Source organism: Triturus cristatus, chromosome 12 (assembly GCF_964204655.1).
Source record: "Triturus cristatus chromosome 12, aTriCri1.1, whole genome shotgun sequence".
Classification (NCBI taxonomy): domain Eukaryota; kingdom Metazoa; phylum Chordata; class Amphibia; order Caudata; family Salamandridae; genus Triturus; species Triturus cristatus.
The window spans coordinates 79,334,281-79,355,273 of NC_140595.1; the positions used below are offsets into that span (position 1 = coordinate 79,334,281).

The following is a 20,993-nucleotide window of genomic DNA, read 5'->3' on the forward strand; positions in this document are numbered from 1 at the left end:
ACCCACATCATACAGTCGCCCCTGTTGCTCTCTACTGAGGCCCCTGGCCGCCTCCGTGACGAGGGCCCTGTAGGCCGCCTGCTTAAGTTGTAGGACATGTAGTGCAGCATCCGTCACCCCACCCTCCAGCTCACCCTCCAATTCAGCAATTTCGGCCTCCACCCGGGTCACCTCCTCCTGCTCGCGCCTCCGGGCATGGGAGATAAAGGAGAGGGCCTCCCCTCTAAGAACTGTCTTGAAGGCTTCCCACAGGGAGATAGCCGAAGGGACGGACCCCACATTCTCATCAAAATACCGCTGCAAGGATTTAATCAAATCAGCGCGAATGGTGGGGTCGCGCAGGTACCAGGCGTTGATTGGAGCTACCCTGCCCTCCCCCCTCGGGAAGACATCAAAGTGCAACAGGAGCGGGGAGTGATCTGAAATACCCCGCGCCAAATGGCGTACCTCTCCTACCCTCCCCACATAGGCCGCAGGGACAAGGACATAATCAAGCCGAGAGAGGCTACCATGGGCACCCGAGTGGAAAGTGTACTGCAGCTGCGTGGGATGTTTTAAGCGCCAGCAGTCCACCAATCCCAGTGTATCTAGAAGACCGGACAGCCACGCCTGCGCCCGGGGGAGGTCCCTAGGGGGGTGGCGATCCACGGTCCCAGAAACCACCGCATTGAAGTCCCCCCCAACCACCAGAAGCCCCCCCGGAAGGTCAAGAAGGAGGCGCCCCAGGTCTGCAAAAGTGGTAGACTGTAACCCCGGTGGGACGTACACTGATACAAAGACAACTACTTTGCCCTCCATTCTCCCCACTAAGACAGTGTAGCGTCCCCTCTCATCATGGCGCACCTCGTCTATTTCCAACGGGAGCGAGTTCTTCACCATGATGCCCACCCCCCGTGAGCCCGACGTGAAGCCCGAGTGGGCCACCAAACGATAGCCACGCCGATTCATGGCACAAAAGGAATTACCGATAAGGTGTGTCTCCTGCAGAAAGACCACATCTGGCGAAGTTCGTTTCAGATACTGCAGGACCACACCTCGCTTGATCCTATCCCCCAGTCCATTAACGTTCCAAGACAATAAAGTCAGGTCCCTACCCCCCATCACGTACAGAAGCCATCATTCGTCCCCCTGAGAGCACCTTAAAAACACCAATACAATAAAGGGTTCGCCTTGCGGTAAAAACAAACAACACCCCCCCCCAACCCACCCATCCCAACAAAACTCCCCCCTCCCTGCACCCCTGCATGAGCCCAGACAGCCCCCCCAAAGTGCAGTGTGCCTGTCGCCCCATAAATGATTAAACTAACTAGTCCCCCAGAGGAGGAGGGAGAGCCCCCAGGAGACCCCGTACTACCTCCACAGGAGGGGAACTTACACGAACAGTCAAAAGTGACGATAATGTTGTCCAGAGCGAGGCCTACTATTAGTCCCTCAGTCTTGATCCGGCAAGCCCTCCCCTCCAACCGCGCCCCCCCCACCCCCCCGGCCCCGATCCCCGGGCAAAGAGTCCAACCAGTCCCCGGCCGCTTCGGGACGATCAAAAAAGTGCGTGCGGCCATCCACCTCCACCCGCAACTTAGCTGGAAAAAGCATCGCATACTTGAGGTTCAGGTCCCGTAGACGACGTTTAACTCCGAGAAAGCTCAGTCGCTGCTTCTGGACCGCTGGGGTGAAATCAGGATAGAAGTTTACGTTCATATTGTCGAGTCTGACCGGTCCTTGTAGCCGAGAAGTCTGCAGGATAGCGTCTCTGTCCCGAAAGTTGAAAATCCGGGCAATGAGAGGCCTCGGAGGGGCTCCGGCCTTAGGTCTTCCTCCGGGAACCCTGTGGGCACGTTCCACCGCAAAGAATTTACTCAGCCCCCGGGGCTGGAGATGGGTGAGAATCAGGTCCTCCACAAACAGGTCCGCCGCCGCCTCCTCACGTCCTTCCGGCACCCCGACAATGCGGACAGTGTTCCTCCGGGCCCGACCCTCGGAATCTTCCAGTCGACGATCCATCAGGGCGCTCGCCTGGCCAAGCCGGCGCACCTCCTTTTGGAGGGCCGCTACGTCCGTTGTGAGGCCCGAGGTGGTGTGGGCCAAAGAATCGACCCGGTCATTGGTCTTGGATAAATCGGCCCTCACCAGGCCAACATCCACGTGGACCGAGTCAATCTTCTGCGCCAGTGTGTCAAAGCGCTGGTCCACCGAGGCCTTCATCTCGGCGATAGCGCCCATGACATCTCGCAGGGTCAGATCCGCGGGCAGAGCAGGAGCATCAGTCGGGCCCTCAGGGGACCTACGCGGCACCTCAGGAGATCCCTTCTGGAGGGTGTAGCGGTCCATGTTGTTGGACTGATGGGCTGCGCCACGGCGGGTCGATTTCACCTTTGCCCGGTCGCCATCTTGCTTTGTGGACATGGTTTCAGTCCCCAAATCGTGCCAATCACCTCGGAAAAGGCCGACAAACCAGTTCACGGGCTCCGGGGGGGGGCAACCACAGGTCCGCAGGACGGATCACAGCCGGCGGGCCGGCAGGGCACCCCAACGAGGCCACACCACCGCACACCGCCCCGCAACCCAACCTCGCCTACGCAGCAAGGAGGGTGCAAAAGCGAAAGTGAAAGTGCGGGGTACGCGAGTCGCCCGGCCCTGCCCGCCGCTGTTGATCACTTTGTCTCCGGATCGCCCCACAACTCCAATCCGGGGGGCCGGCGTGGAGAAGGCCGCAAACCTCACTCGGTGCTCCCGCCGGTGTCCGAGGTCCAATTTGGAAGCGGAAAACGGGTGAGACCTCAGCTCGGGCTCACCAACACAGTCCCCTCATCTAGGACAGGATATTGTCAGGATTTATGTAGGAGGTCACGGAGGTCCTCGGGAGCCTCGCACCTACGCGGCCATCTTGGTTGCGCGCTAGGCTCCTCCCCCCCCTGTTGTGGTTTTTGACAATAAAAACATGTTGTGAAAATTTTTAAAAAAGCAAATGTAAAGTTCTTTAAAGTCCTGACAGCGCGATTAAGAAAACTGCAAATCCATTGCTTACAAAAGAATAGATTCTAAAATCTCAAATGCCGGAATCTCGACCATACATAAAAATCATTCTACAGATTATATTTGAATCCTACACACTTTAGGACTGCGTACATTTAGTTTTCCATCTCCGTCGCGTATTGGGGACAACTGTTCATAGTGAAATAAGATGTAGAGCAAAACTATTTTAGTTATTTTGAAAATATTGAGATTTCGATTTTGAAGTTAGTCTTTAGCGCTTCCTCTGTTTTTCCAATGTCTATTTTCACTTGCAATACGAAATCACCAACAAATTTCTGAATAAGCCTGGAAATTTGAGACTGGGGCAGTTTTCAAAGCGAATCATGGAGGTGTTTTTGAATTCCTTTCGAAATCCTGTACATATGCGAATTCAGAAACTCATGGTTGCAGATTCCCAACTGTTTTCAAGAATCAAGTCCACTGAGGGAGATTTATATTATTCTGTTTTATCTTTTGCCTCATAAATTTAGAAATTAAAATCTATGTCTTTGCTTGAAGATCTTTAGAATTTCTCCACTGAATTTCGGCAACTTTTTCCTTAACAGATGACAAATTTTGTAGAATTTTGGATTAGCTATTATCAATTTCACCCTTTATAAATCCTGTGTTTGATAGGCAAGACATCTATTCTTGTCAGCTGTATTTATTCTGGTAATGATGCCTCCTGGCACCAATGCTATTTGCGCTACAGTTCGCCGAAACACGCAAGGAATATGCCATATCTACAGCCACGATTATATTCTATAATGGAATTTGCACTAGATATTACTTGCTAATTTATTAAATTATCATCTGTTTGTTCTATGATTTACAATTTTGTATTGTGTAATCCAATTGTTAGTTTTTATTGTTTCATTCATTCATTCATTCTTTATTCTTCCTTTCGGTTGGTGTACCCTAAAAGAACATACACAAATGTATACAATCTATACAAAAGAGATAAAAAGGCTAAAAGGTCATGCTAAAAACAAGTTTAGATTAAAAAGACCATTATGGTTAAAACAGTAAAAAAAAAGTCAGTCACTTAGAGGTCAATGTTTCGTCTTTGAGAAATTTCGTCTGTGTCCACCACATAGAGCTTAAAAAACGGGATACAGCATAAATGATTTGTAGTTCGGTGTTATATTTTAGGAGTCTGAATGCTTCTTTGCAGTGGCGTGTTATTGTATATATGGCCTATTTTATTGTATTGCATTTTGTGTGCCCTTTTCCTGTTATGTTTTATCGACTGCACTATATGTTATATGTTTTTTGTCTTTGTATTTTTCTTATATCTTTGAGCACTTTACTTGCATTACTATTTTGATGTTATTCTTTTGTTTTGGAAGGGTTACAGACCCCATTAACTTAACAGGACATTCATGTATAAAATTAAAAAAATATATATATGGAGTCATATTTTCACATGTTCTCCAGGTCCATATCTTTATCAGTTATTTAGTTTCAATTACGGTTGCCAAGAGGTGTTTATTTATATTTGCTGTTCTCGCCCTTGGAACCACCATTTAATTGCAGGGGGTCCCTGTTTTTAGTTACATTGACTCAATGCTATTATTACCGGGTATAATGCATTTCCTGGAAGCAAGAATTGAAACCCCTGAAGACAGGATTTTACTGCTACTTTGTATTTCCTTCTGCAAAAGACAGCATTAGCTCCCTGTGTCATTTACTCATACCTGGCAGCAGAATTCTTACCTCTTCTGTGAAGGGCGCTATTAGCTTTCAGTGGTATTTACTCATTACTGCCTGCAGTATCCCTACCTCTTATGCAGCAAGTTTACCTCTATATCTGCACCAGTTTAAGAGTATAAAACACAACTGTGGCTAAGAAAGTTGCTAAATGTGGTAACATCTATATAGATGCTTTTTTAGGCCGAATTCGGCCCGCCGACAGCGCAGCTGTCTAGTTGCGAACAACTTACTAGGGACATTTTTGATAATTGACCTATAAAGCAACTCCCCCTATTGCTTTCCATTGGCTTTTTGTTTTGGCACCGGCACATAATTCACAGCACCGGGACTAATGACAGTCCACCACATGGTGGCGCTGTCTAATTTTTGAGATGAGCACAACAACATTTTTTCTGAATTCAACATACACTAAAAATTCATGATAAGTGACGCTCACACTATTCTGATAGCTTTGGGGTACCCAGAATAGTTTCAATTTCACACTTGTAGGCGTGCGAGGGTTAGAAATTGTGTTGGTACTGCCATTGTCAGCGCTGGCAGGGCAATGGGTGGTGCAAGCTGCGGTGGCCTCCTGACAAGGGCCCTGGCATGTACTTTTTTTTTTTTTACAAATTAAGCACCGCTTTGTTTCTGTTTGTTCCCTTCCCCGTGCCCTCCATGTTGTTTTCCGCAACCACATGCACCCTCTTTGTTGTTTCCTCCTAACATGCACATCCAAGTTGCTTACGTCCACCCTTGTTATATTACTTCCTCATGCCCTCTTGTTGTTTCCATGCCTTCTGTGATTCTTCACTCTGTGTTGCTTCTCTCAAAATGCGTTCTTTCAACCACCCGCTCGTGTTACTTTTTTCTTTTTGTTTACTGATCCAACTCCGATAAGTAAACAAAAAGAAAAAGAAATGCTTGCATTATTTTGTAGGCACGGTCATGCTTGGGCTAAGCACCTACCAAATGGCCCATAGTCTTTTTTTCCTATGTATTACACATGCTGTGCAGCATGGCTAAACAAGCATTTGCAATGCAACAGGTCTCGCATTTACGTGAGCTCGAGCTATCCGCATTGTAAATTACAATGTCTTTTATTTATATTTTGGTTTTTAAAACAAATAAAAGGCATTGTTATTTGCAATGCTAGTAGCTTAAACTCTCGCAAAGGCGAGACCTATTGCATTGCAAATGCTTGTTGCTCCATAGAGTGTAGACAAAGCCCTTTCCACAGTCCGCTATTGGAGATGTTAATATTATCTGCCTAGAGAGGAAGCTGAAAGCAGGACTTGGGATGGGCAGCTAACTACGTGCAAGTACACACCTGCGCATAACAAAAGGGCCATTAGCATTTCAAGATTCCAGTGCGCCGCCGGAATCTCATGAAGCCAGTTTACGCTGCAGACTGGGGGATGGGCCCTGTAGCAAGGAAAACACCTTTGCGAAACGAGCATCAGGTGCCTCTGATCTGAGACCCTGGCTGCAGCACGGATGGGGTTAAGGCGTCCAAGAAGAGGCACACTGCTCGTAGCCTCCACCTCAGAGCGAGTTTACATTTAAAGCAATAAGACAACATGTGCAATTTGAAATTGTGTATAGCAAATGTAAAGGTATCCGTGTTTTCTAGTTCTAGTTGTAAATTCACAAACAATTCCTTCTATGGTTACAGTTGTTTTGGGCGTTTTTACTCAGTAAAATGGACAAATATTTTTCAGACCCCTTCAAAAGCGAACACATATTTTGTAGCGTTTTCAAAAGATTCTCACATTGACGTTAATTGGAGGTCTGGTATATGGAATATGGGATGAGGTAGAAATGGGGCAATCTAGTGCGATATGGGAGAGAATGGGATGACTTGCACCCCACATTTTTACAGAGAAAAGCATAGTTGAGATTTAAGAGGGTGAAGTGTCTTCTGTCCCCATGGATGCAAGGTCAACAGGTAGTAATAAAAAAAGATCCCTGCACAGCAGACAATATAGAGAACGGCCAAACTTATTCAAATAATTTCGAGCTGGAGCCTTTCAATTTGCAAAGCAGTCTGCAAAAATAACTTTCAGAGTATGCAACATGTGGAATTTATCCAAGCTAATACGAAACGGCCTAGGGCACGGAGAGATGGGGTGAAAGAGAAAGAAAGACCGAGAGAGAGGGAAACAAAGAGAAATAAGCCATAGAGAGATACATACAAAGTCAGAGAAAAAGAGAGGGGATGCTGGGAGAGACAGCAAGTGGCAGAGAGAAAAGTCAGGGGGAGTGAGAGAGACAGAAAAGAATAACAAGCTGTCGCCATTGTGAAACAAGCAGGAAGTGGATTAAGGGAGGGGGTGGCAAATGGTGTGCACTTTCGCGGCCGCTTTGATGTTCGCAGTGGCCGCGCGGCTCACTGAGAACATCAAAGCGGCCGCGAAATGATCAAGCAGGGTGCCAAATGGTGCGTGCGCCCGGCGCACATGCACTGTAGTTGGCGGGCGCACATGCACTTTAGTTGGCGGCCTGAAAGCACTGGTATGCACTTCCAAATCCCCCTTTTACAAAAGCTCTCGCGAGAGCAGCGCTAAAGCGCTGGCTCAGGCGAGACCTAAAAAACCTTTGACAAAGCCAAAAGGTCTCAAAGGAGAGACCTATACACTGTGCCTGTGCTTGTTTATTTTTTGGGTTGTTTGGTTTGTATTTTTACCTACAGCATTGTCGCCCTCTCAGCCATTCCCTGTGCACTGAAATGCAGGATCTGTCGTTTACAGGCTAAGCTGGATAAGAGCGTGCATGCTGTCGCTTACCGATAAGAGGGATTGAGTCAGACGTCGCCGGCATAATCTCAGCCACCAGCAGCATGAAGACAGTGAGCGACAGCAAGACCGTAATACCTGCAACCAAACCAGAGGTGGAATATGATTGGATGCGCTTAGGAAGAGTAGGAGGAGCCATGAAACAATAGGGATACAAAGGGGAGGGTCTGGGATAAAAGGGAGGAGTCAGAGATGCAGATGGAGAAATTTGGGGATATAGGCAAGAGGGTCAGAAGATACAGAGGGAAAAATGGGGACACAGAAGTGAGAAGTGTTGAGAGAGTGGATGAGCTGGGGATACAGAGAGGAGACGACGGGGCTACAAAGCTGAGGAGCTGTGGACAGGGAAAGGAGAATGATGGGTTACGTATAGAGGAGGAGCTAGGAAAATAACCATGGAGGGCGGGAGGGAGAGTCACAGGGTAAGAGTTACAACTAACAGTTCGAGCTAGTGTGGCTGCAAAGAGGAGGAACATTATTTCAAAGGGGATCACCTGGACCAAAGCTGCAAAAAAGAGGATAACAGATGATGCAGAGGAGAAGAGATGAGGATACAGAGGTGCACTGCTTAATTTGTGCCGGTGGTTGCAGGAGGTGGGCAGCAGAACTCATTTTTGGGTACTGGGACTTATTTTTCCATCATCAAACTTTGACCCAGAGCAAGAGTGAGAAAGGTAGAAACAAAGAGGAAGAGAAATGTAGCAAAACATGATAAAGGGATAGACCTGGATGAAAAACAACCCACAAGAGAGATAAACCAAGAGGAATTCTAGGGTAGTGGAAGGATGAGGTGGAATCAAGATTAGGCAGCCTTGGTATTCAGCAACTGTGGTATAAGGCAGCGTTGACAGTGAGCTCCTGAAAATACTTTAGGCCACTGCATTTTTCTAAGCATGCCAGATCTTGAGAGTGTGTGGGCGGGACATAGAAAGGAGAAGGCTGGGGACAGAGAGAGAGGAACAACAGATGACCAATGGTGGAAGATATGGGGGTACCAGGAAGGAAGGAGGAGAAGAGAGAGGAGGACACCCACAGAAGAACTGTTTCCAAAGAAGGTGGGAGCAGGGGTGGTGGGAAGGGATACAAACAGGAGCTGCTTTAAATGCATTGAGGAGGAATTGGAAATGAAGAGGCTGGGGTACAGGAAGGGACCAGCACAAATGATGCAGAGGGGCGATGCTGATGAAACTGAAACTGAGGTAGAGATGGAGGTATTTGGAGCTAGGGATGTGGCCACAGGGAGGTGTCACAGAGAACAGAGAGAAAACGAAGAGGGGATACAGAGTGGAGATAGGAGACCAGAGAAAGAGGGAGTAGGAAATACAGAGTGGAGTAACAGAGGAGAAAGATGGGGTAGAGGATACAAGGGATGAACAGTAGGTACACAGTTAGGGAACAGACAAGCAGGGATGCTGGAGAGGTAGTGCCTTGGCTGCAGAAAGGAGTTTCTAAGAATACTTCGAAGAGGAGTTAGGGATGCTGAGCGGATAATGGAGAGTAAAAAGAGGGGAGTCGGGGAAAGAACATGGAGGGGCAAGGGATACAGAAAGGAGAAGCAAGGAATACAGAGGGAGAAACATTCAAGACACAGGAAGAAGGAGGTAATGCAGAAGGGGTGGTGTAGAGATACACAGGACAGGAATAGAGGATTTTGAGGGAGGAGCTACGGTTACATAGGAGGTGTATTAATAGAGAAGTTAGTAGCTCATGCACACAGAAAAGAGCAGGGGGTATCGGAGGGAAAATTAGAAGTGCTGAGTACAGAGACAGGTAAACATGGAGTAAACCGTTTGGGAACGCAGATGTCAAAGTAAGGAATGTAGCATGTAAAAGAGTCCCACGGAGTATAGGGTGACGGAGGAGAACTTCAAAGTGTGACTAAGGGTCTTATTGAGATCTTGTCGGACAGTGTTACTCCATCACAAATGTGACGGATATCCCGCCCGCTGTATTACAATTCCATTATATCCTACAGAACGTGTAATACGGAAGACGGGATATCCGTCGTGTTTGTGACGGAGTATCCCACCCACCAAGATCGTTGGTGCTTAAAACTTCCAGCAGACATGAATATCCCCATTGATGGCAAGCGGGCCCAGCAGCCAGACTCAGCACCAGGAGTCAGGACCCCTCCATCCGGCAATAGACCTGAGTGCAGTGTGAGCCTCTTATTCACTATCTCATAATACTCCTAGATTTTTGTCAGAGAACAGAGCATCGTTTACCCAGGGAGATCTTCTCTCCGGAGTCTGCGGGGAGCAAGAAGACCAGCACACTCATGGTGGACAGGAGGACACAAGGGATGAGCAGGTTCAGGGCGTAATACAGGGTCCGACGTCGCATGGTGACATAGAAGGTCACGTCAGGGTATGGCTCCTTGCAGCAGTCATAGAAAAGTTCGTGGCGGATGCCCGGGACACCTAGAGTGAAAGAAACCAATAGGAGATCAGCAATCATGTTTTACTGGCCAGTGGAGAACCATCATCTTGCCATCTATCTATTATGTCCTGACTTTGCGGTGCACCAACTATCAGGATGTGACTGAACAGTCCATGAAGAAGCCTTAACACACAATGGCCGGACTCCTCCCAGACCTGTTCTCTGGTTTACAATTTGCCATTGTTAGCTCTTTGAGTAGCTGGGCTGAAGCCAAAACAAAACTCTTAGTGACAGGTGTAAGGATACAGGATAGAACATGCAACATCAGATAGGGAACTCTAATAAGTCCATGGAACTGCGGTAATAAAAGATTTTTTTAAGCCTCCAAGAAGATCAAAATAAACTGGGATTTGTATTTAGATCAGGGGCCACACACACACACTGTATTTCCTTACAAGGTGAGAATCTTTTGTCAGATTTATTAAGATTTGACGCAACACAGAGCAGCCCCAAAAATTGCACTTCTTGGAAGGGAGAGAGCAGAGCAGCACCATAACTACTAAAAGATGGAGCTGTTTCTCATTGCCCCGACACTGGCGCACTTTTGTCTGCCTTTGACCAATACGCACAGCCATGCACCGTAGCGCAAGGGTGTGTACGTGATGTCTAGCAATGTTTCTACTGGAAGGCTATGCTTCCAGTTCAACATTCTTAGCTTAGACATAGTTCAGTACTTTTAAAGATTGAATGTGAACCTTGCACAGCAAATCAGCCATCACTAACCATCAGCCATGCTACGCCACCTACGGTGGGCTAGGATCACCTCTACTCCAACAGAATTATCTATGCTTCGTGTTAACCGAAAAGGACAATGGAGACCCCTCCACTAGTCTTGGTGATGTCAAGTGCATTGGGGTTTCTACAAATGTCAAACAAGCACTGGCAATTCCAATAGGTATTGCCTTCGCTAATGGGCACCACCGTGATGCCATAAGCTTTGCTAATCTTTGTTTGTTTTCCATAGTTGACTGCTGTCCGTGCACATCTGTGGAAAACAAAAAAAACTGGGAAAGCCAGCAAGTTGGCGCACATTAGCAAAGGCAAGAAAGACTATTGGGTTTGTGAATATTTGTTTAATTTACCATTTTAAAATTGCTGTCCGCCATGTTGGAACTGCAGATTAAAAATGGCAAAATGGACACTATGCATCATGATGATATATCCACATACACATTTTCATGCAGCGGCCATCTTGAAATGGTGAAAACATAGTTTTCACCATTCTAAGATGGCCAACACCTGGCGCATGCATGTGCCTATTTGGTGACACGTCAGTGCCAACTTTGGCACTTTTAATTTGTTGCTGTAGAATTTTTAATTTAACTGTGCACACAGGCACTGACATCAAGAAGCATCAACCCAGTAACAATGTGCTGCTGCCGGGCCTCAGAGGTAAAACGAAAAAAGCAAACAATCAAATAAATGCAGAATTTCAAAGAAGGGTTGGAGCCACAGATGTAGAAGCGCAGCCTGGAAGCAGTATGCAGCTACTAGTAGCCTTTGAAGAAAAAAAGAATGATGCAGGAAAGAGCTGGGAGCAATGGACAGAAAGTGTGTGGTTTGGCAGCAGTATACAGCGGCCAGGCCCTTGCACATGCAATTCTGGCAAAAATAACAATGAAGAAGACAGTATGGAGGGGTCAGGGAGCAATGCATCAGTGGAGGGTGGTAGTATGTTTTTTGGGAGAGCCATAGGGAGGTAAAAGGACAGATGGATGAAAGCGATTCACTCACAAAGAGAGTGAAAACAGAAATAAAAAATTATCACATTAGAAGGAGATGGGTACAATCCAGCCAATCAAAATGATGATATAGAAACTAAGGGGCATATCAACAAGGGCTTTATCTCTGCTTTTTTGGCTTTTAACGCCAAAAAAGCAGAGATAAAACTAGCGCCCTATCAACAACAGGGTGCTAACATGCAAATTCGCATGTTAGCACCCTTTTACTCTACGCTTCCCCTTGCATCTCTAATGAGATGCAAAGGGGGCGTTCCAGACTAAAATAATAGGAGAAATGTCGCTAAGCGACATTTCTCCTATTATCAAGAATATCACTAACCCTGTTGGAGACAAAAAAAGCAGCGCTAACTGCGGTTAACGCTGCTTTTTTACGTCTGGTATTTTTCTGACTTAGCCATGATATCCTATGGCTAAGTTTGTCTGTCCCTATCAACAAGCTAACGTGAGATTATCGTTGGGTTTCCAGCGATAATCTCACGTTAGCCACTTAGCGTGAGGATTTTTATCGCTATTGAGATAAGCGTTGCTAATAGCACGCTATCTCAGCGATAAAAATCAACGCTAGCCGGCGATAATTATCCTAGCGCTAAGTGCGCTTAGCGATAATTATCACCGGTTGTTGTTAACCCCTTCAGCGCTGCGCGGATTCCCCCGCGGTGCTGAAGGGTTCGAGCGCGGGCGGGGCCATGACGGAACGGTTCCGTCATGAGCACAGCTCAACCGATGCTTATGACGGAACCGTTCCGTCATGAGCATGGAAGGGGTTAATATGCCCCTAAGCTCCTATTATGGGACAAAAACAAGAATACGGTGGAAAGCCAGTGAATGAGGAGTAGAGAACTGACAGACAAGAAAAATATCCACTGATGAAGAAATGACTGACTCAAAGCCTACTCTGCATATTGTGTACTGTAGACTTGTACACAAAAGGCTTTTAGCTGCAGGCGGGGCACAAAAACTGCCCACATTAAGTGGACATTTTCATTCAAACTCGTGTACATATGCAAAAGTGTGTATTTACTGTGAAAAAGCACTTCACACATATACAGTTATTTGTGAATGTGCCTACAATGTAATTGCATGTAACAAGTAGAGCATGTGCAAAGTGTGAAACTTTTTACCAGTATGCACAAATAGTTATATGTGCATAGTAATAAGGATGTATGGGTACGTTTTTCCAAGTATGTATAAGTGCTATGTAACTATTTTGAGAGTTTGTCAAAGTACTTTTCATGTGTGTACAAATACTGAGCGAGTATGTGCAGGTATGTGCAAGTAATATTAGCATGTGTACGCTTTGACTGACTATGAGCAAGGTCAGGGTAAATATGTACATGATCCAATATGTGCACGTTTACTGTACTACTAGGAACTTACCTAGACTGCTCACAATATGCGTAGCTTTTAATGACTCATTGGACCCGACTACAAGCCCAGTGGAAGGTGCCCCGGGTAGGACACTGCTCTGCCTGATCGCGACTGGCCTGATGTTCCTACTTTCAAATTTACCAGGTGTGGAATCCTGTACCTTATTCTATCACCTGGAACGTCCAACTTGTTAAACTGCTTAAGGATAGGGCAGGACCTGTAGGTGCAAGCGCAGCCAGCACCTAACCGACCGCCTTCTACTGCCCAAAGTAACACGGATCGTTCACCCCTGTCAACCCACAGCCAGAACTGCTCCTGGACGCCTTCCTGACTGCGCTTCTCTTCCCCCCCCCCCCCCCCCCCCAGGTGCAAAGTAGGTGGCAAATGAGAACATTGACAACACAAGACGGGGAAATCGAAGTAGATTTCCTACCAGTAAAACTGGATCCACACTGTTATTACCCATTCTGTGGGGTAACTCAGAATTGCTTGGTTGTGGGGTTGTGTTACCTCACAGTACCTGTAACTACAGGTGTGGCACCGTGCCAGTGCTGTTGTAAAAAATAATCAGGGCACCAGTAGAATATTTAAGGGCACAACGAATACAAAAATAAAGATTGGAAACCATGAACTCTTTGGAAGAGATGCTCTTCTGGGACCAGTGCACAGTGAGGTGTAGATGGTGTGGCATAGACTCACCCACAAGATCCCACTCGCCATTGGCCATGTACCCCGAGACGTCCGCATCGAGCATCTGGAGATCGAGCAGCCAACCATCATAGCTCCAAGACCCAAACTTCAGCTCACACTTCTGGATGTCGAAAGGGAACCAGCGCACATCAATGTTACAAGAGCTCTTGAAGATACCTGTGAAGGAGTGGGAAGAGAGGGAGGGTGTTAGCAAGCATAAGAAGTCAGTAAAAGAGTGTGCATCAGCCAACATCAGTGTTACAAGAGCTCTTGGAGATACCTCTAGAGGAGTGGGAAGAGAGGAAGGGTGTTAGCAAGCGTGTGCTACTTTAAAAGAGTGTGTAACCAGTGTACATCAACGTTACAAGAGCTCTTGGAGATACCTGCAGAGGAGTGGGGAAGAGAGGATAGGTGTTAGCAAGCATGAGAAGTTAGCAAAAGAGTGTGTATCAGCAAACATCAGTGTTACAAGAGCTCTTGAAGATACCTGTGGAGGAGTGGGGAAGAGAGGACGGGTGTTAGCGAGTGTGCAAGTCTGTAAAAGAAGTGTGTAACCAGCACACATCAATGTTACAAGAGTTCTGGGAGATACCTGTGGAGGAATGGGAAGAGAGGAAGGGTGTTAGGGAGCGAGCGAATCTGTAAAGGAGTGTGCAACCAGCAACCATCAGTGTTGCAAGAGCTCCTGAAGATACCTGCAGAAAAGCAGGTAAGAGAGGAAGAGTGTTAGCAAGTGTGTGAAGTCAATAAAAGAGTGTGTATCAGCAAACATCAGTGTTACAAGAGCTCTTGAAGATACCTGTGGAGGATTGGTGAAGAGAGGAAGGGTATTAGCAAGTGTGTGAATTCAATAAAAGAGTGTGTAGCCAGCAAACATCAGTGTTACACGAGCTCTTGAAGATACCTGTGGAGGAGTGGGAAGAGAGGAAGGGTATTAGCAAGTGTGTGAAGTCAGTAAAAGAGTGTGTATCAGTACACATCAGTGTTACAAGAGCTCTTGAAGAATCCTGCAGAGAAATGTGGAAGAGTGTAAGGGTGTTGGGCATGTGTGTATAGTCAGTTAAACAGTGTCGTATGAGCCAACGTCAATCTTACAGGAGCTCTTGAAGATAGGGTGTTTGAAGGTATGTGTGTTGGGAAAAGAGTGTGGTACCAGCATAAGTCAATGTTGCTAAAAGTCTTCAAGCTACCTGTGGAGTAGTAGGGGAGAGAAGAGTGTTATCAACTGAGTGACGTCAGTAAAAAGAGTGTGTAACCAGCATTTGACAATGTTACATGAAGTCTTGAAGATACCTTTGAAGCGGTGGCAGGAAGAGAGGGTAGCTGTGGGGGAATTCTTTTCTGCCCTTGTCAGGAGTAAATCTCTGAACATTCCTAGGTTGAGTCTGAGAGGAGTTTGTGAATACAAATGTTCTACTTTATAGACGTGAACAACCTCTTAGGGCTGTGGAGCACCCACTCCCTGCCCTTTTGAGTAGTTTTACTCATACAAAAATCTTTGGGTGAATAAATCCTTTTATCAGTGCAAATCCAACATTTTTGAGAATTACAAAATTGATTTTGCACTCGTGAAAAATGTTACTTGTGTGTTTATGCCAAACTTACAACCCCAAATATTGTTGTGAATATTTGTAACTATATGAGCAGTAACTTGTTAAATGTAAACATTCCCAATATGTATTACAACAAAGTGCCTTATATTAATTACCCTTGTGTTATAAATGTGGTTTCATACATGTTAAGTCTGGGCTGCTCCATATGAGTAGTTCGCTCTATTTTAAAAGTTTAAGGGTAATCAAGCGTGCAGTTTGTTTGGGTATATGAAGGAATCCTGGATCCATATTAAAGTCACAGTATCTGGTGATGCTCCATATTTATAAAGCTGGGTGTCACCCCTTGCTGTCAAGCAAAGGGGTTATTTTTTTTAAAGGAGACGTCCCATGGTTGCTTGTCAGACTCATGACATTTTTTAATTCAATTCGATAAACTTTATTCGGGTACAGATATCCATAAATGAAATTTTTTAAACAAGCAGAAACAAACTCTGCTGTCAGCATGCTGAAGGGAGTAGATATGTGCCCATTGTATGAACCACCACTACATTAAATTGGCCTCTGCTCTGCTAATATATTTGACAGTTTTGAATGAACCAATTTTAAATACATTTATGCAAAAAGCATACAAATTGAGGCTTTTATTTTTCATCGACCTTACAATTAAATCTGTAGTAAACGCCCACACCGCGAATAACTATGTTTTACATGTATTTTATTGACCTGTATAACATAAGGCATTTTTACGTGCTTTTTGATTTTATCCTTTTTGTTTGATTTTGTATTGTAATAGTTTTGACTAACTGATCATAAGCAAATACAGAAAAATCCACAATGGAAGCTTTGTGAATCAGTCCCTGGGTGTAACGTAAACTAGAAGACACAATCATGGGTCTGTTGGTTCTATGCATTCAGTAATATCTTCCAGCTCAAAGTTGAAGCATTTTGAGAGAATATTTCAGCTCCCGTTCACAAATAGTCGTCTTTATGAATATGAGATATAACCTCACACTGATGCCGATACCAGAGGTAGAATGCTCGCCAATCACGCTAACGGGATCCGAGCCCCAAGGTCCACCCATTCTGGAAAGAACGGCCGAACAAATGTCTATAGTAACAGAACCAAATATTTCCTTACAGCAATCGCTTTACTGTGCTCAGCTTTGATTACACTATCGATTGGGAAGAACAGCCATTACTTTTTATTGCTGTCAGTGTAGGACAACTTTTATTAACCTGGATTTTGCTGCATGTACAATTTCCACAATAAAGTTTATAGCCTTTAAAATGCTTAGCTAGGTATAATTCCAAAAAAGTAAATATTGAGTATAAATAAATGTAATATATTGATATCTATAAGGGAAAGACATTCACATGTTTCCTGCTGAATCTGGGTCATAGGAACCAGCGGTATTAGACTTTTCCATTTAAATCTACTTAACTCCAATTATAAGCACTCATGATTTTGTTTTGTACACTAATGAGCAATACAAAGTATTTTAGAAAACAAAGTAAATCCAAGAAAAGCTTTGCCACTGGATGAATTGAACTGGGTGAGGAACTAACCCAAGACGCGCTTCTGTGGAAGAATAAACTGAGGTTGCAATTTTCTGGGCAATGCCATAGAAACAATTTGAAACCGGGACATGATATTCTTATAACAGGTTACCTTGGATGGTGAGAGACTGTATTTTTGTTTAAAATTTACTTTTGGGATCGACCCATGCATAAAAGAATTGCAGAATTAGTAAGATATTGTGGAGTGTGCATCCAGGCAAAAGGATCCACCGAAAATGCCAGTCGGCAAAGCCCAGAGAACCATGGTCCTGGAAATCTTTGGATGACATCGGTGATCCATCATTATCCTAACAAAGATTGCGATATTGGGGGCTGTTTCACTGTCTTGGGTGCAGATCTGTCTGCCGAAACATTTTCTTAACTATTTCTAAAGGATATGAATTAGCTGCATGGTTTGCTGTCTCTAGTGGTGAGTGACCGCTACACACTGACGCCCTTATTTCAAGTTTGGCAAAGGGGATACTCAGTCACCAACAAGGTGGAAATCTGGTCTATTGAATTACAAGTGCATGATTGCCTACGGCACTTGTATATGGTGAATGGGGTAAGAGTCACATTTTGAGAAAGAGCCCACCACACCAAACTCTAAATAAGGCCCAGACTTTGCCCACAATTTGGAGTGAGCCGAGTGTTTTATTGGAGATGGCACGATACCTTTCTTTGGTAAAATCCACAGTCGGCTGGAACTTTTTTGAGAAGCAATAGACTTACCAACAACAAAAGTCTTGTTATTACCCATCAAGCTAACCTGAATACGATGTAGCTGATGGCGGTCTCATCAAAATGTCCACATTCTTTTGTTTGTGGGGGCTTTTCTTCCCTGCTACAGCCAAAGTGTGTTTTTCTCTTCTCCCTGTCTCTGTGTAACAAAGTTAAACCTAGTTTGCATGTTTGTGTATGTCTCGCCAATGTTAGTGCTTTAGTGTGCATGTCTCTTCTTTGTTAGAGCCCACAAGTATTTCTTTCACTACTCCTATTTACCATATTAATGTGTATTCATCGTCCTTGGCTGTAACCATGGGCCTACTTCTTTTCATTGTAAGTATTTGTATTACTATATAGACCTTCCATGTTTATGCCTCTGTTTGTAAGTATAAACTTGTAGAGCGCACAAATGCCTAGGCGTCTAGGCACTGTATATACCAGGGGAGCAGGTATTGGACTGGTAAAAGCGGCTTCATTTCCTGGCAGGGAAAAGCCAGGTCTTTAGCATTTTCCTGAACCTTGGCCTGGAGTTCTGGAACCGTATGTGTGATGGTAGCTCATTCCAGAGCTTCGATGCTCGGTATGATAGGCTTCTCCCGCCCCATCTGGCCTTACGGATCCTGGGGATCTGAATTCGTCCTTTATTGGCTGATCTAAGCTGCCTTTTAGGTGAGTACCACTGGAATAGTTTCTGTAGGTCTCCTGCGCCTCCGCCATACAGTGCTTTGTGCACCAGGCACAGAGCCTTAAACTCAATGCACTTCTAGACCGGTAGCCAGTGCAGCTCTCTTATACTATTTGAGGTGTGTTGATATTTAGGGATATTAAGCAACACTTGGGCTGCTGTGTTTTGCAGTGATTCAAGTTTTAACAGTTAGTGCTTGTCAACTCCCAGGAAAAGTGCATTGCAGTAATCGAAACGGGAGAGGACTATGGCGACTATGACCACTTCCCTGAGGTCTAAAGGGATGAACGGTAGGATTATACGCAAGACTTTCAACAGGAAGAAGCAAGATGATGTCATCTGGTTAATCTGACCAGAATGGTCAAGTTGGACATCAAACAAAAATCCTAGATTCCTAACCTTTGCTGAGGGGACTAGACAGACACCTGCCTCTGCCAGCTACCAGGATTGGTCCCAAAGTAGAGGCCCTATCCCAAACTCCATGACCTCAGTTTTAGTTGTATTCAGTTTGAGATAGCTCTGGTGCATCCGCCCCATGATTTGCTTCAAACAGTTATGGAATGTTCTAGCTTTCCGTGTCGGCATTTAAAAAGATGGAGATGACAATCTGCGTGTCATCGACGTAGGTTCCCAACGAGAGCCCGTGAGCCCTTGTTAACTTGGCCAACAACGTAACATAAATGATAAATAGGGTTGGTGACAAGGCAGAGCCCTACGGAACTCCACAGGGAAGGGAAAACCTCTTGGATGTAAAGTTGTCGCAACAGGCCCTCTGTTCGCTTGAGGTTAGCAACGAGATGAGTTTGTGTGTGTATTTCCCTTAACATTTGCAGATAAGATCACACCAGGAAAATATTCCTGAGGTTGACCCTGGCCCCCTAAACAGGATACTAAATCTAGTGAACAAAAATGCATTTTAGTGCAATCATTTTATAATCAAGGAAGAACATAAAAACACCCACTGAAAAACAATTGCATACACATAGACACATCCGATAGTGATGCACAAATATATGTCACAGTACAGGCACAATTGCTGCCCCCCAGCAGAAACAAACAGTTGCAAAACAATGTACCATCCACGGTGGAACCCATCCAAGCGCAGAACCAAAGCATTTAATGAGAATAAAACAGCAAACGTTTGCGCGTTGCAGGGTAAGAACCACAAGGTATCAACAATGAGCACCTGCAACATGCCATCAGGGCAGTCACCGATGAGGACACTCATAGCTGCAACAACAATGAAAAGCAATATGTCCAAACCAAAGCACAGGGATGAAGTTGTTCTAAGTGGACAATAACAAAGTACTAAACCTGCAGGAAGAGATGGACCCCCTGCAGACTCAGCAACACCCTGTGGATGGTCATGCAGAACATACAGAGAGAGTCCAGAAGAGAAGATTCCAGCAGAGGAGAACTTTCCACAACTTCCTCAATAGGAATGCCTTCCAAGAGACAGACTAAATAAAGATATTACTAAGCACCAACTATTACCACATCAGGCCCCAGAGAAATGCCTCACGTCATGTCAGCTGAAAGAAATCTGCTACACGTACTATGCCACACTGTTCCACCAGGAAGTAAAAGGACACGTAGATGTGTTAAGACACTCTCACTCCAGAGAGTAAAGAGACAGACAGATTCTCTGCCACACACTTCCACCATAGAGTAAATGGACACAGACATATGCTAATACACTGTCACTCCAGATAGTAAAGAAACAGACAGATTCTCTGCCACACACTTCCACCATGGAGGAAATGGACACAAACATATGCTAACACACTCTCACTCCAGAGAGTAAAGAAACAGACAGATTCTCTGCCACACACTTGTAATGGAGAGTAAAGGGACACATTGCTCATTCCAGAGAATACAGAGACTGACCGATACTATGCCACACTGTTCCATCAAAGAGTAAAGGGACATGTAGATATGCTAATACACTCTCACTCAGGAGAGTAAAGAGACAGACAGATTCTCTGCCACACACTTCCGAGAGTAAAGGGACACATAAATATATGCTAGCACACGCTCACTCCAGGGAGTAAAGAGAAAGACAGCTACTCTGCCACACTCTTCCTCCAGAGAGTAGAGGGGCACATTGGTACTCTGCCACATACTTCCGCCAGAGAGAACAAGCATTTGCAATGCAATAGGTCTCTCATTACTGAAAGTTTGAGCTATTGGTGTTGCTAAAATAATGCAACAGCAATAGCTCAAACTTTCAGTAATGCGAAAGCTATTGTATTGCAAAGCAATCGTGGCACCCGTGCTTTAGCTTAAGATGTTTAAAGCTAAAGCGCGGGTGTCACGATTGTAACAAAAGTAAACAAATAGAAAAAAATGGCGGCTGCACCCTTTTTCTATTTTTTTACTTTGGTTACAATGACGGCACCTGTGCTTTAGCTTCAAACATCTTAAGCTAAAGCGCGGCCGGTGTGATTGTTTCAAAAGTAAAGAAATAGAAAATAAAAACATTTCTTCTTTCTATGTGTGCTGCAAAATTAAGATATTTCTCCTCGTTACGCCTGGATCAGGGAGGTGCAGCATTTTGGCAAACTCACAGGTTTACTGAACTTAGTAAATCTAGGATTGCATCAAAATAAATGGGTGGATACAAGGGAACGCCCATGCTCCACCCATGGAATACCTACCCAAGGAAATATAATGTGGCGGAGGCCAATGTGTTGCGTGACATTTCATTACAAAGTCATGCATGGCCACGCAAATC

General features: G+C 45.1%; 1 protein-coding gene across 3 annotated transcripts in view; it reads right to left on the minus strand.

The window, feature by feature from the left end:
* LOC146772622 (neuronal acetylcholine receptor subunit alpha-7-like) overlaps positions 1–20,993 on the minus strand; it is a 90,464-nt gene that overhangs the window by 24,229 nt on the left and 45,242 nt on the right. For all 3 annotated transcript variants that reach the window (XM_085638814.1, XM_085638815.1, XM_085638813.1), the window contains exons 7-9: positions 13,748–13,915; positions 9,725–9,919; positions 7,491–7,577 (exon numbers count right to left, since the gene is read on the minus strand). In XM_085638814.1, the coding sequence (XP_085494940.1) occupies positions 7,491–7,577; positions 9,725–9,919; positions 13,748–13,915 (450 nt within the window). The remainder of the gene's footprint in view (positions 1–7,490; positions 7,578–9,724; positions 9,920–13,747; positions 13,916–20,993) is intronic.